Source organism: Aricia agestis, chromosome 4, assembly GCF_905147365.1.
Source record: "Aricia agestis chromosome 4, ilAriAges1.1, whole genome shotgun sequence".
Taxonomy (NCBI): domain Eukaryota; kingdom Metazoa; phylum Arthropoda; class Insecta; order Lepidoptera; family Lycaenidae; genus Aricia; species Aricia agestis.
Window position 1 is genome coordinate 449,175 of NC_056409.1, and position 13,616 is coordinate 462,790.

General features: G+C 38.7%; 1 protein-coding gene across 1 annotated transcript; it reads left to right on the forward strand.

Annotated features, from left to right (window-relative positions):
• Positions 1-1,140: 1,140 nt before the first annotated feature.
• LOC121726668 (cytochrome b5-like) lies at positions 1,141-7,662 on the forward strand. Its single transcript, XM_042114124.1, has 4 exons — positions 1,141-1,197; positions 4,477-4,595; positions 5,960-6,085; positions 7,482-7,662. The coding sequence occupies exons 2-4, from the start codon at positions 4,479-4,481 to the stop codon at positions 7,596-7,598; spliced, it is 360 nt and encodes a 119-aa protein (XP_041970058.1). The 5' UTR covers positions 1,141-1,197; positions 4,477-4,478; the 3' UTR covers positions 7,599-7,662.
• Positions 7,663-13,616: the final 5,954 nt, after the last annotated feature.

Here is a 13,616-nt window from a genome sequence, read left to right on the forward strand (position 1 = left end):
AGAAGAAACAATTAACATAAGCACTCACACACTTTCGCCTTTATAATATTAGTATTTATATATGTGCAGGTAGACGAATATGAAGTACATTTATGAAATTTCAAGTTTAAAACGTAGACTGGTCACTGCAGGTCGAACGCTGGCAAAATGCCCACTGAAAGTGACATTAGTGTCAGAGCTTAGGCTTTTGCGGCACATAGAGACTGCGGCGTCTCGACACCATAAAGTTAATATACCTAGCGAAATAGAGCAACAATCTCGAGCTGTCAAACGAAACCGAAATTGGTTTTCATCTGTGTGAAAAATATGTGTACGTATAGCCTTACACAATCATGATTGATCATGAATTCTATGAGATAAATTGTCGACGTGCGGCACGTGCCGACTGGACGTCAAAAAAAAGAGTGCTGCTGTCATGTATCACACGTCTCATTTTACCACGCAGTGTTACTGATAGTGAAATCTCGTTTGCTCAGGCCTTTGTTTCTCTATTCCGCTAGGTATATTAACTTTATGCTCGACACCTGCTGACATAATGGCACTGTCCGGTGTCTGATGTCTCCTTACTTCCGAGAAGACGAAAAATAAACTCGAACGTGATGTTGAGTTCGGTTCAAATTCGTTCGGGAGTGTCTAAAAGGCTATTTGCGCGTCAGATTGAAGCTGAATCAAAATCGGACCGTGCAGGGGCCCATTCTCATGTCTTCGAGCTTGAAGAACAGGTGCTTGTTTGTCATACACGGTAGGAAAGCAGCCTACTAAATCAGAATACTGAATAGGGCCTTTAATAACATAATGTTGTGGCAGGGTCAGGGCTGGCACAGTTGTTTATTTGGTGACTGAACTATGAAGTAAGAGCACTGCGAGGGTAAATCGGATTTACTGCTTCTGTACATATCGCATAAAAATGGCGCGGCCATGCCGACTGTATGGGCGCCGCAGACTCGATCGCACAAAAAGTCTGTCGTCTGCGATCTCTCTAAGCATTTAGGAAAGGGAAACTAGGCTATAATTACTGCACCTAGGATAACGAAGACGGATACGTTTATCACAACATGGGAACCGGCGCGTCGTCAGATCTGATAGCGATATGCGACGGCCGTCTGCCGACTGGCGACTGCACTTATCAGTAGGTGCTCGCTCGACTATCGAACGTGACGACCGCTAGCGTATCAGACCGCCAAACTTTATACACAAGTAAGGAAATTATTTACGGCCTGTTTCACCACTTCCTGATAAGGCTATCCACCAATTAGCTTGACAGATCAAGTATGGAGAATCTGTCAAAAAAGTTGTGAATAGCCTATTAGGCACTTTATCAGAAAGTAGTGAAACAGGCCCTCCGCCCTAAGTCTTAAAAACGTAGTATTTATTACGTTTGAAATAATTGAATAGTTGACAGTGAAAGGGTATTTTTGCTCTTTCAAGGGACTCTCACAAGTCACTTATAACATATATATTTTTTAATTACTTGTTGTAATAATCGTTAATAATTTCTGTATCAACGAATTGAGTATTAGTTATAAGTAAATTAAAAAAAAATGTATTTTTTATTTTTCACTTAATTCAAATTTATCTGGAATTATCTTTATTTTAAATATAGTAACAGATATAGTATTTATTGTAAGAATAGGACATCGATTACCGTTATAAGTGCACCAACGTGACGAGTTGATATAGTTATCGCGGGTATCGAGTTATCATGATGATGACTGTGGAGTTATCAGCCGAATTCTTGCGTTAGAGCCAGTCACCTTGATTATATTTTGTATGTTAAACAACGCAACGGCAGCGCTGCGTCGATGCAACCCTGACGCAACGCGCCGTGTAGACTGGCTCTTATTTTACTAGACGATGCCCGCTACTCCTTTTGGCCAAAAACTTTTTTTGCGGGAACCGTACATTTTCCGGGATAAAAAGTACTCTATGACCTTACTCGGTACTCAAACTATCTGCATACCAAACAGCAAAGTCGGTTTCGCGATTTGGGCGTGATGAGGTGACAGAAAGACAGACAGAACTTTCGAATTAATAATATCAGTAAAGAAACACTCGTACCATTAGCCTTAAATAACCATTAGTCTTAAAGAGAGCCAAAAAACAAATTTTGGCACTTAATATAAGCCGAAAACGTAATTTGGTTCGTCTCGTGGTACAGCCCAAAGAAAACCTTGGTTAGCGATTTTCCGACAAGGACGCAAGTGAGGTATACTGTACAAAGAATATTTAAAATACTACCTACTTATGATTTTTTAAGAGAAATAGTTTACGCAATGCCGGGCGGTTTTAAACAAAACACATCGGTATGTTTTGAGTGATTGATAGACACTCATATCGATATATAAGTAAACAGATCTCTCTGTAGTTGCGGGGTTTACCCTACACTCAGCTGAGATAAGGGTGAATCACTGAGCGGTACTACCGGACAGCCGATCAGTGGGATAGCCGGACCCGCGTGACCTCGCACGTGAGGGATCGCTGACACCTCGTATACAGGGTGTAATGAAACAAAGTGATTATACTTTAGGACAGTTTAGGGTATGTAATTATGTATGTGTCCTTACTCCCTTCTAAAGAGTTCTCTGTGAAAATAGCAGCGCTGAAAGAGTAACTTTTATTTTTATTTTTGTGTCCACTTCGGAACGTTGAGTAACATAGAAATTAAAAGTAACTCTTTTAGCGTAGCTGCCACTTTCACAGTGAACACTTTACAAGGCGTGCATACATAATATTATACACTCTAAGGTATTACCACTTTGTTTTGTTGCAGCCTGTAGATAGATAATTAACCACAATAAAAATCAATTCATCGTCATATTATATCTAATCACAGATATCGCGTAGTAAGTCATTAATAAACTATTTTGAATTTTACTCTTCAAAATGCGAACGTGGCTTCCCTCGAGCGAGCATGGGTGTTAAGTGTGCACTTGTTTCCAAGGCGTTTTATCACATTAACTACCGCACTCAGACAGGAATACTTAACTGCTTAACTGTAATTAAATGAATAACTTGGCAGTTAATATTGTATGGGGCTTATGCGGCAGTTGACAGATGAGTTTCGTTTAGCGATCGAGAGTGGTATATGATTCAGGAGTATGTCTACGTGTTGAATATACTTCGATTTTTTAATGAAATAAGAGGGCAAAGGAGCAAACGGTTCACCTGATAGAAAGGAACTACCGTCGCCCATGATACTCGCAGCATCAGGTGAGCTGCAGGTGCGCTGCCGGCTTCGAGCTGCAGTTTTGATGTATCTCACTACAGACAATTTTAGCTTGTCCATGGGCGTAATGCCTGGACTAATACCTAGCTTATTGTTCTTCCAAATATTAGAAGCCGTAAGATGTCCAGTTACTAAATCACGTATAAAAACGAGTCACGTCCACAATGAGTTCGGTACGACATGGCTTTCACATTGATTGGATCGAATGTATTCACTGTACTGTGCCTGCGAAGGACAGCTGCTGCTGACCTTATGTTTCTACAATTAAATTATAACGAAAATTCTGTGCGCTTTCTGATGTGCAAATTCCAAAAGCATTTTTCGTATTTTCTAATCACACAAAATGCTTGGAGAAACGGCGGAACTCATTCTACATTCAATTCCTCCCGGATCCCAACCCTTTATGAAGTAGGCATAATATTATAATTTTTTTCCGTGGTACTTCCCCCTTTGTCCGGATATTTAAGTGTCATTACAATTTGCCATTTGGCTGTCTCCCGCTTTACTTGGGGAGGGAAACTGGATATCTCCTACTCCTTCTACCTTTCTTATGATTAATTTAGTTGCGGGTCCCAAGGCAGATTTAGCTTGTTCCTCGGGCATCCCTGAGATCATACCAAAGGGTTTTCGTGGTTGGTTACCACTGTTGATCCTGGCGACATAGGAGATGCAGTGGTGGGAATGTGTGGTGGGTGGGTCATTTGCCCGTTTAAAAAAAAAGCCTTTTCTCAATGACGCTTTGATTATAGGCTGCCCAGTGAACTCTATTATACAAGTACGCTGGACTTATGACACCCACCTGCTTTTGTGCCTATTTGAAGCGGAGTCAGCACTCAGCGCCCCCAATGCGGGGGAAGAGAACTAAATTTGACGTAAAATTACATTTGAAAGTCGCCATATTGGCGCTGATAGCACAAGTGTAGTACTTGGAGTACTTGGAACTAATACTAGTGATGACAACCAATAACGATTAAGCGGCCATTTGCAATTTACGTCATATTTAGTTCTCTTCCCCCGCATTTGGGGCGCTGATTCCGCTTCAAATAGGCATAAAAAATAGCTGTCATTTCAAAGGGTATCATAAGTCCAGCGTACTTGTTTACTGAAGGTCAGTGAGGCTGCTCCACTCGAGCGAGACAGCATTCGAGCAAGTCCGGGACAGCCTGCGCTCGAAGTAACATCCGAAGAATGAGAATAGGCCTCCTAGAGCGATGCATATTGTATAATAATATTGACATGGTGTTTGACAGTAATGGGCGACAAGCGTTTCACGGAGGCGGAGGTGGCGGCGCACAGCGGGCAGGACGGGCGAGCGGCGTGGATCGTATACCGCGACGGGGTCTACGACGTTACCGCCTACGTCGCTGAGGTACCATTGAAGAAATTGTTGAATTGGTCGGATTATGTCAATTTAATGTTAGCTGTAATCTGTCGACTGGGTTTGACATTACGCGAACAAATTACGTAGGTCCGCCATCTGCCTAGGAATCGACTTCTCTGATAGTCAACTTTACATTAGAAACTTGGCAGTGATAAAGCGACTTCAATGACTAATGACTATACAGATTACAGACGTAGTTACACTTGAGGTAGGTTTTTTTGTGAAATAAGGGGGCAAACGAGCAAACGGGTCACTGATGACGGACGGACTGATGGAGAGCAACTTCCGTCACCCATGGACACTCGCAGCATCAGAAGAGCTGCAGGTGCATTGCCGGCCTTTTAAGAAGGAATAGGGTAATAGGGGAGGGTAGGGAAGGGAATAGGGTAGGGGATTGGGCCTCCGGTTAACTCACTCACTCGGCGAAACACCAGTTTTCTGTGAGAACGTGGTATTTCTCCGGCCGAGCCGGCCCATTCGTGCCGAAGCATGGCTCTTCCACGTCTCAATTTTAATTTCAAGGTTCTAGGTTCCTCATCTAGGAATCTACACGTTAGTGTGTGTGCGCACGATTGAACAGCGCCGAAATCGTTTTTCGACAGCACCTACTATGGCTAGCTAAAGAGTAATCTTGAATAACGATAGATCTCTGTCGGCGACCGGCGACCGAGCTATGAGTGACAATATTATGACCATTGACCTTGCTGCGCATGACATCTTTTTAAAATAGCTTCTGAATATAGCCATGTCCACACTGTGCACTGTGCGCTTTCATCATCATTCAATTTTTTGTCATCTTCTTTCATTAAACTTTCGTTTGGCGCTTTCGATAATTGAATGCGTCAACGAACGCAACGCCAACATTGTAATTTTTGTTCAGTTGCAGAGTCTGTCAGCTTATTGTCATGTGCGACGAGAACATTTTACTGGGTGGAATATTTACGGCTTATTTGGTCGTAAGAAATTCCATAAAAAAAAACAAAGGGCAAGTTTTGGATACGGTCAGAGCGCATGCGTCGCGGGCATGCCTCACGTGCGCTGTTGACTGCGCTATGACGCATGCCCTCGATGAAAAAAGAAAGGCCCAGCGTGGACATAGCTCAGAAGCTAAAAAGATACCAATATTATTTTACAGTGCGTTTATAGGTACATAATATAATTATACGTTTTTGATTTTTTTATTTCTGTGAGTTAAAAGAGAATCGGACTAAATTTGCCGCCCCTCTAAATCTGCCGCCCTAGGCTCCAGCCTACTTAGCCTATTGGTAAATCCGCCACTGTTTTTGACGACTATAAATAGCTTATGATAGTTAGTTGTTTATATTGTGAGTGGATGATGCGTGGTGTTGCAGCACCCCGGCGGGGAGGTGCTGCTGGAGGAGGCGGGGCGCGACGCGACGGCCGCCTTCGACGACGTCGGCCACAGCACTGACGCCCGCGCCGTCCTGGCCAAGTACAAGGTCGGCGAACTCGTCGAGGTGAGCCTAGTCCACTCGAAGTTGAAACACTTTCTAGATGTCAATAATTGGATGCATTGCCCGTAAAACGGTCTATATGCAAAAATGTATTACTGAGCTAATAGCTGCTTTTTTGTTTATAAAGACTTTGGTCACTTAATTTGTCTTTATTGTATGTAACTAAGAACCTTACTAGCAAAGAAATTATTTATTTTTTAAATCTTTGAGTAAGTAGTCCACAAAAAATGCATTTTGAGCATAATTTATTAAATAAACCCTTTTACGGGCAACGCATTCAATTATTGACAATAATAATATTATATCTGAATTGACCCTAAGGGTCAATTCAGACCGCAACGTGACAAGGCGAGGCGAGGCGCGGCGCGGCATAAGGAGACGTCTCGCAAATCTGTCAAATCCATACAAAAGAAAAGCATCTACGCGTCGCGTTGCGGTCTGAATCAACCCTAAAATTATTTGACATTCTGTCTCATGAGATTCTCAAAATAGAATGCATTTTGATCGTTTTGATCATTTTTAACATCAAATGGAACGCGGGGATTGTAAACTGTCGAAAGAATCGAAAGATTGTAAACCGTAACATATGATTGCAATTTAACGCATTTTTCGGTATGCTGTAGAGACAGTAGAGTATGGAGTGTAGCCTGTAATAGTCTGTAACGACTATACAATGTGTCCCGATACCAGTTTCCGTCGAACATACATTTTATCAACTCATTAAACTCATTCGACATTAAAGGATCGGACACTGGTGTCGAGACACATTATATATAAGTAATAAGTATATCATATCGGTATTCGGTATGAGGTTCATAAACCTCAATGATGTATCATGTTGTAATAAATAATAATTATTAAGTATCTTACTCTACGAGTATGGTACGTCTAAATAAATAAATTATGTACCCATCCCAGTTGCAGAAGGTCATACGAGTATAAGTACCTAAGTATTGCACTGTGCAATATTTGGGTTTGGGTTTGCAATTTGCACAGTTAGATGATCTTAAAAGAAGTTTAAACACATATTTAGTAGAAAATAGGTAGTACGTGGGACGTGGGACGTGCTTATTATTATTAATGTTTTGTTACATTGTGTGCTAAGCAGTAAGTAGTAAGCACACATAACGCGCCATTACACACGGCTGCCACTCACTCGCCTTAAGAGACTCGCAAGAAAATAATAAGGGAACTAATAATGGAGTAAAAGCCAATATTGCCGATAAAATCTTATGAACAATCAAAATAAGAGTCTGTCACACCGCGCGCTACAAACGCGTTATAATTTCGTAAATCCCAGGCCTCGAGCTCAAAATGATTAATATTAAGTATTATTATTAACACATAAATTATTGTTATACCCTTAATAATATAAGTATATTTAATATTTATGTTTTAGGAAGAGAAAAAGTATGACGCCAACGGCAAAAAAAAGAAGAGGATAGTCAATGTACCAGCAGACAAGCCCGAAGGACGAAGCTGCATCAACGTGGTCACTTGTGGCCTATTAGGGTGACCGGTGATATAATTAAAATTAATTAATGTAATTATTAAGTGTTACTGTGTACATAAGTATTAACTGACTGTGATTGATTATTTATTATTATCAAAATATAATTAAGTAATTTGATAATTATTTATCAAATCAAAAAATCAAAAACTTGATCGACCTCAAACATGGACAGGTATACAGGGTGTAACAAAATTAAGTGATAGTACTTTAGAGAGTTCACTGTGAAAGTAGCAGCGCTGAAAGACCAATTTTTTTCCACTTTTGTATGGGAAAACTCGTTACGCTGGGGCGCTTGCTCATACAAAAGTGAAAAAAAAAACTTTGGTCTTTCAGTGCTGCTACTTTCACAGTGAACTCTCTACAAGGAATACATGCACATCCTGAAGTATTATCACTTAGGTAGTTTTGTTACATCCTGTAAAATACAGTACGTATTTATTTCAATCCAATTAATGTGATATTTACTTAAATTGTAATAAGTAATTTGAATTTTTAATTTTGACTAATAATATTATATTTGATTTTTAATGAAATATTTAAAAATACATGATCATTACCTACTTACTTACCTTGCGTCCTGTAACCGAACATAATATGTCCATAGGCAAGAGTACTGAGTACGCAGAAGTTTATGAACAATCAGTAGATATGTCTGCATAATATTGTCTCGTACCACCGACCACGTAGTAGCCGCAACCGCCGCGTCGCACGCAAGTGTGAGACGCCGTGCTGCATCGACCGACAGAATTTCCCGATGACGAAGACGTGTAAAGGGGGTGACAGACGTACGAGTAAGTACGCGGACTTATGGCTCGACTATCTTAATCGCCTGTGTATCAGCAAAGAGCCGCGAGCCGCGAGCCTGGGGGCATAGTAATCCTGTGTGAGCGATTCTCGTGTGTCACCGACGCGATAGTTTTAAGTTCGCGAACTTACAACCCGCGTGCTTTAAGTTCGTAGGTACGTCTATCAGGCCTTTAACGGAGCATTAACACCACGCAACATTTTAAGCATGGAGTTTGAACTTAGTCTGTGCAAAATTATTATTTTTTAACAAAAAATTAAAACCGACTTCCAAGGTAAAAACAAAAGTAATATTCTTAAAAATAATCTAAAAAGAATCAAATAATTCTTATTCCTTATTATAGTGCCGTCTTCAGACTTCGCCTAAGCCTCAACTATTTCTGTACTCAATCTTCGTACTTTTGAAGTCGCTACCAGCCCGGAAAAGTTCTGAGATCCTTGACATAGAACTTACGCTAAGGTAAGCTGGTACCGACTTCAAAAGCATAAAGATTGAGTACAGAAATAGTTGAGGTTTAGGCGAAGTCTGAAGACGGCACTATAATAAGGAATAAGAATTATTTGATTCTTTTTATATTATTTTTAAGAACATTACTTTTGTTTTTACCTTGGAAGTCGGTTTTAATTTTTTGTTAAAATATGATAATTTTACCCTTTTTAGTTACCTATGAGACCACAAGGCTATATTTATTTATTTTTTTATTGGCCCCTATCTGGGACCTCTTGGGGACCTTCAAGGAGAAGGGACAATTATTTGCCTATATAGATTTTTACATTTACATAATTTTTTTTAATTTGTTTGCTAACAATTTTTTACTTACAATGGCCGTGTTCGTCGGCCTAATTTTTAGCGCATTCGCTGCAAAACCTAGTTATTGCGCATGTCCAAATCATGTCATGCCATGGCAACGACAACTGTTTACGACTTGACATTTAACTCAATTGCAATTTGTTGGTGGCGTTGCAATGAACAAACCAGTGGGAGAGCCATGCTTCGGCACGAATGGGCCGGCTCGACCGGAGAAATACGCAGGAAAAAAGCGACAGTGTAATATTACTTTACCATAATATAAAATTAATAAAATAAAAATATTGCATTTCATTTAGCGTAAAAGTGACTAAAAATTTTCTTTTTAAATTTGTTGAATGAGTCATGAAAAATGTCTATGTCAGCTAAATCATTATTAACAATATTATATTCGTTACTCATTCTAAGGATTGGTGCGTTAAGTCCTAGATTGGTTTTGCAAGGAGGACCGCGTAGGATCTTACTTATCGGTTGTCGAGGAAGGTGGTACGGTACAAACAGTGAAAAATATTCAAGAAGTTCGCAGCAACCTATACGACCATTCACTATTTTGTGAAGTAATAGAATACCATGCACTGTTCTTCTAGTTCTAAGGCAAGCCATATCAAAGAAAGCAAGGCGATAAACATAAGGAGCCCTATGTGAAATGCCACTGCAAGTAAAGGCGAGGTATCTAGTAAAAGACCTTTGTATCCCCTCAATCCTTTGCGAAAGAATAGTGGTTTTAGGGTTCCAAACAGTACTAGCATATTCAAGATGGCTTCTTGCTAATGTGTTGTATAGACACATTTTTTGCTTATAGAAAACCCCTTGCTGTTGCGCTTTACAAATCCTAGAGCTTGCGCAGCACTGATCTCCATTATACAAGTACTGTATAATGGAGGTCAGTGTTGCGCAGCCTTTTTGACGACATTGTTGACGTGAATATTAAAACTGAGGTTAGTGTCCGTATATTGATTATTGTCAAAAAAAAAAAAATTGTGACAATAATCAATATTGAATGCTCCATGAAGTGAAAACATTTTACGAAAATTATTTAAAAAAATTTTTATGCACAATGAGGTTTACAAGTTCAAAAAAAAATCGTTTGTCTAAAAGTTAACATTTGTCTAATTAGTTGAAAAATACTTTAAGTTAAATTTCCAACGGGAGCAAATTCTTTAAAGTGTTCGGAATACACCATAAGTTTTTTTAAATTTTTAAATTAATATTTAGGTACAATATTTCGCGGTCCGAAATTCGACCTTTCGCGGTCCGCAAACGGACCGCGGTCCGCCTGTTGCCTACCGCTGACTTAGACTATAAAACAAATATACACTTTTTAAGTCGAGTAAAATAAAAAACACTACATTTTTTAACTGATAAATGTTAAATACCTAATAGAAAACTAATTACCTATTAAAATCGGTATGATCATTTTATGAAAATCAAAATTGTTTAAAACGAGATGGTTGCCGATAACAGGCATAAATCATAATATTCACCCTACAGCACACATACATACGACATAGTAATGTCCATGTCAATGTCCATTACTATTATCATTCTGATGAATATAATTTGCACATACTTTCCGTTCTTAAAACAACGCCGAAACCCCCAAACTTGTATATATAAGGAATCACTTCCACACCTATGCAACCATGGTATACCTTGATGCAAAATCTTACTTTTTGCTTGCGCACGGGGTGGCAACGTGGCGCGCGGCAAATTACTTAGTGATGAAATAATTTATTTTCATAAGGATAAATAGCATAAGTAAAATAAAAGCGTTTAAATGTAGTCCAAAAAAATTCAAGATTTTTAAATAAAAAAATGGTTACTGTGCCTCACTCGACATAGATAAGTATAGTGTGTCGCGGACTTTTTTGTAGATATTTATAAGATCTACAATTACTTAGAACATTTTATGGTTCTATCTTTTATAGTTTCGGCGGCGTACGCAAAATAAGTAACTTTTCTGGTTGATTTTACACCTGGCGTCCGAAAAACCCAAATATCTTACGAAACCCAATTTTTTCCAAAATAAAATTTAGCCTATGTTCAGCAGAAATAATGTAGAATTCATTGGCTTGAGTAGTATAAATAAAGCCAAAATCCTCGAGCTTGTATATTGCTATAAGGATTCAAAAGTTTTGTTGGGTACCTTCGGAACCAGGGTACATCCTGGTGCAAAATCTTACTTTTTGGTAGTATATGCCTGAAACACTTCAGAAAAAATCGAAATCACTATATGTTTCCATATAAATTTTGAGCAGTTCCCTCGATTACTCATGGATCCCATCATCAGGTCACCACTTTTATGAACATGGTACCAAATTCGAGTCAAACCCTATACAACACAAAAATAATTTTGTAAATCGGACCACAAACGGCTGAGTAATCGTTGAACATACATAAAAAAAAATACATACAGCCGAACGTATTACCTCCTCCTTTTTGGAAGTCGGTCAAAAAAATCTAAGATATACTTAACTATACATACAATTAAATCAGAATTCAATTCAGGTCACAAAACTTAATTATGTTAGAAGATAATAAAGTCTTTATAGTCGTGTCAGTCTTTGCTTGTCATAACAATGGCAACAATGGCAGCATGTAACTTTAATTTGGTACTACTAATATAATATATTCTGTGCTTTAAGAGATTACACCAGGGGCGAGAGAAATTGAAACTAGGTATTTGAAAATGTATTTCTGTCTCACCAATCTCAAGTCTCCCACCGCAGAGCGCGATAGAGATAACACGACAAAAGTTCTAATAAAAGAACAGCAAATCTTCGATTCGTTGTCCGCTGATTCCTTCTCCAAAACTTAACCGATATAAGTAAGTACTTTTTTCATTAAGAATTAAAGCAAGGCTTGAGCTGTGTTCCTATGTTTTTTTTTTGTATATTTTAGCCAGTTTTGTTTTCTGGGTGTTTGAACACAGGAAAATCTGGCCATTTTTTTGGGTTTTTGGACGTTCTTATCTTTTTTATTAATAAAATTATGAAAAAAAAAGACATGCTAATAGTGGCCATAGATATTCAGGTAAAAAATCATAACTCTACCGGCATTATCCAGGGAGGAAACAGGGGACAACGTTTGTACGGAAAAACGGCGGTGTGGACTCCTCTTAATGCCATTAACCTACGTAGCGTTCTAGTATTCGGTTCTAGTATTTTCGTCGCGTCGAGCATATCTCTGTTATACTGCATTTATACATTCGCGTTCGCTATTCGCCTCGTCATTCGACGCTGATTCGACGAAACATTCGTATACGAATGCTGTCGCGAACTTTGTCGCGAACTACCGTTCACACATTCGTGGGGTGATTCATTTTGATATTCGCACACGAACATGGAGGACGTGTTCATATTATGATAGCAATGTTGAATGAAAAATATGAAATTTATTATAGCGATATTTTGGGTTCCATTAGAGTTCTTCCTTTTTGTAAAATTCTAGGAATTCTAAAATTCACCTTTCACTCCACTCCATTTTTATTACATAATAATAATAATACTAAAATATACTAATAATAATATTTATTAAAAACCAAAATATATTTCCTTATTATATTAGCCAAACTGCATAGTAGTTTGTCGGCGGGCTACGCGCTCATAAATGCGAAACTAATAAATAAAATACTTATTATACTTTAACAACAAAATATAATATTTTTGTATGTATTATATCTTAAATTATGACTTATAAGTTTACACAATGATAACTTACTAATGCCACGTATGTGGCATTAGTAAGAAAAGAAACGAGTGTAATAACTAATAACATTGTACTAACGTTATAATAATAATAACATGATAACATAATATATAGAATATATAAATAATATAAGCCTATTTTTATATAGAATATAAAAATAGGCTTATTTTCAGTACAGTGTACTTAAGTCAAATATGTATGTTCAGCTTTGACCACTCAAATCCTTCCAACTACAGACCAATCGCTATAACCTCTCTCTTCTCGAAGATAATGGAATCCATTATCAATAGCCAGCTTCTTCGATACTTGGACGGCCAGGGATTGCTAAGCGACAAACAATACGGGTTCCGTAAGGGTCGCTCGGCTGGTGATCTCTTAGCATATCTGACTCATCGTTGGGCTCAGGCAATTGAGTCGAAGGGAGAGGCATTGGCTGTTAGTTTGGACATTGCGAAGGCCTTTGATCGGGTTTGGCATAAAGCGCTGCTATCAAAGCTTCCATCATACGGGCTGCCCGAGAAATTATGTAAGTGGGTCACTAGTTTCTTAGCAGACAGAAGCATAAAGGTCGTAGTTGACGGCGAATGCTCGGAAACTCAGTCTGTTAATGCTGGTGTCCCTCAGGGCTGTGTGCAATCGCCTACTCTATTCATACTGCATATCAATGACATGATACAAACCAACGACATTCATTGCTATGC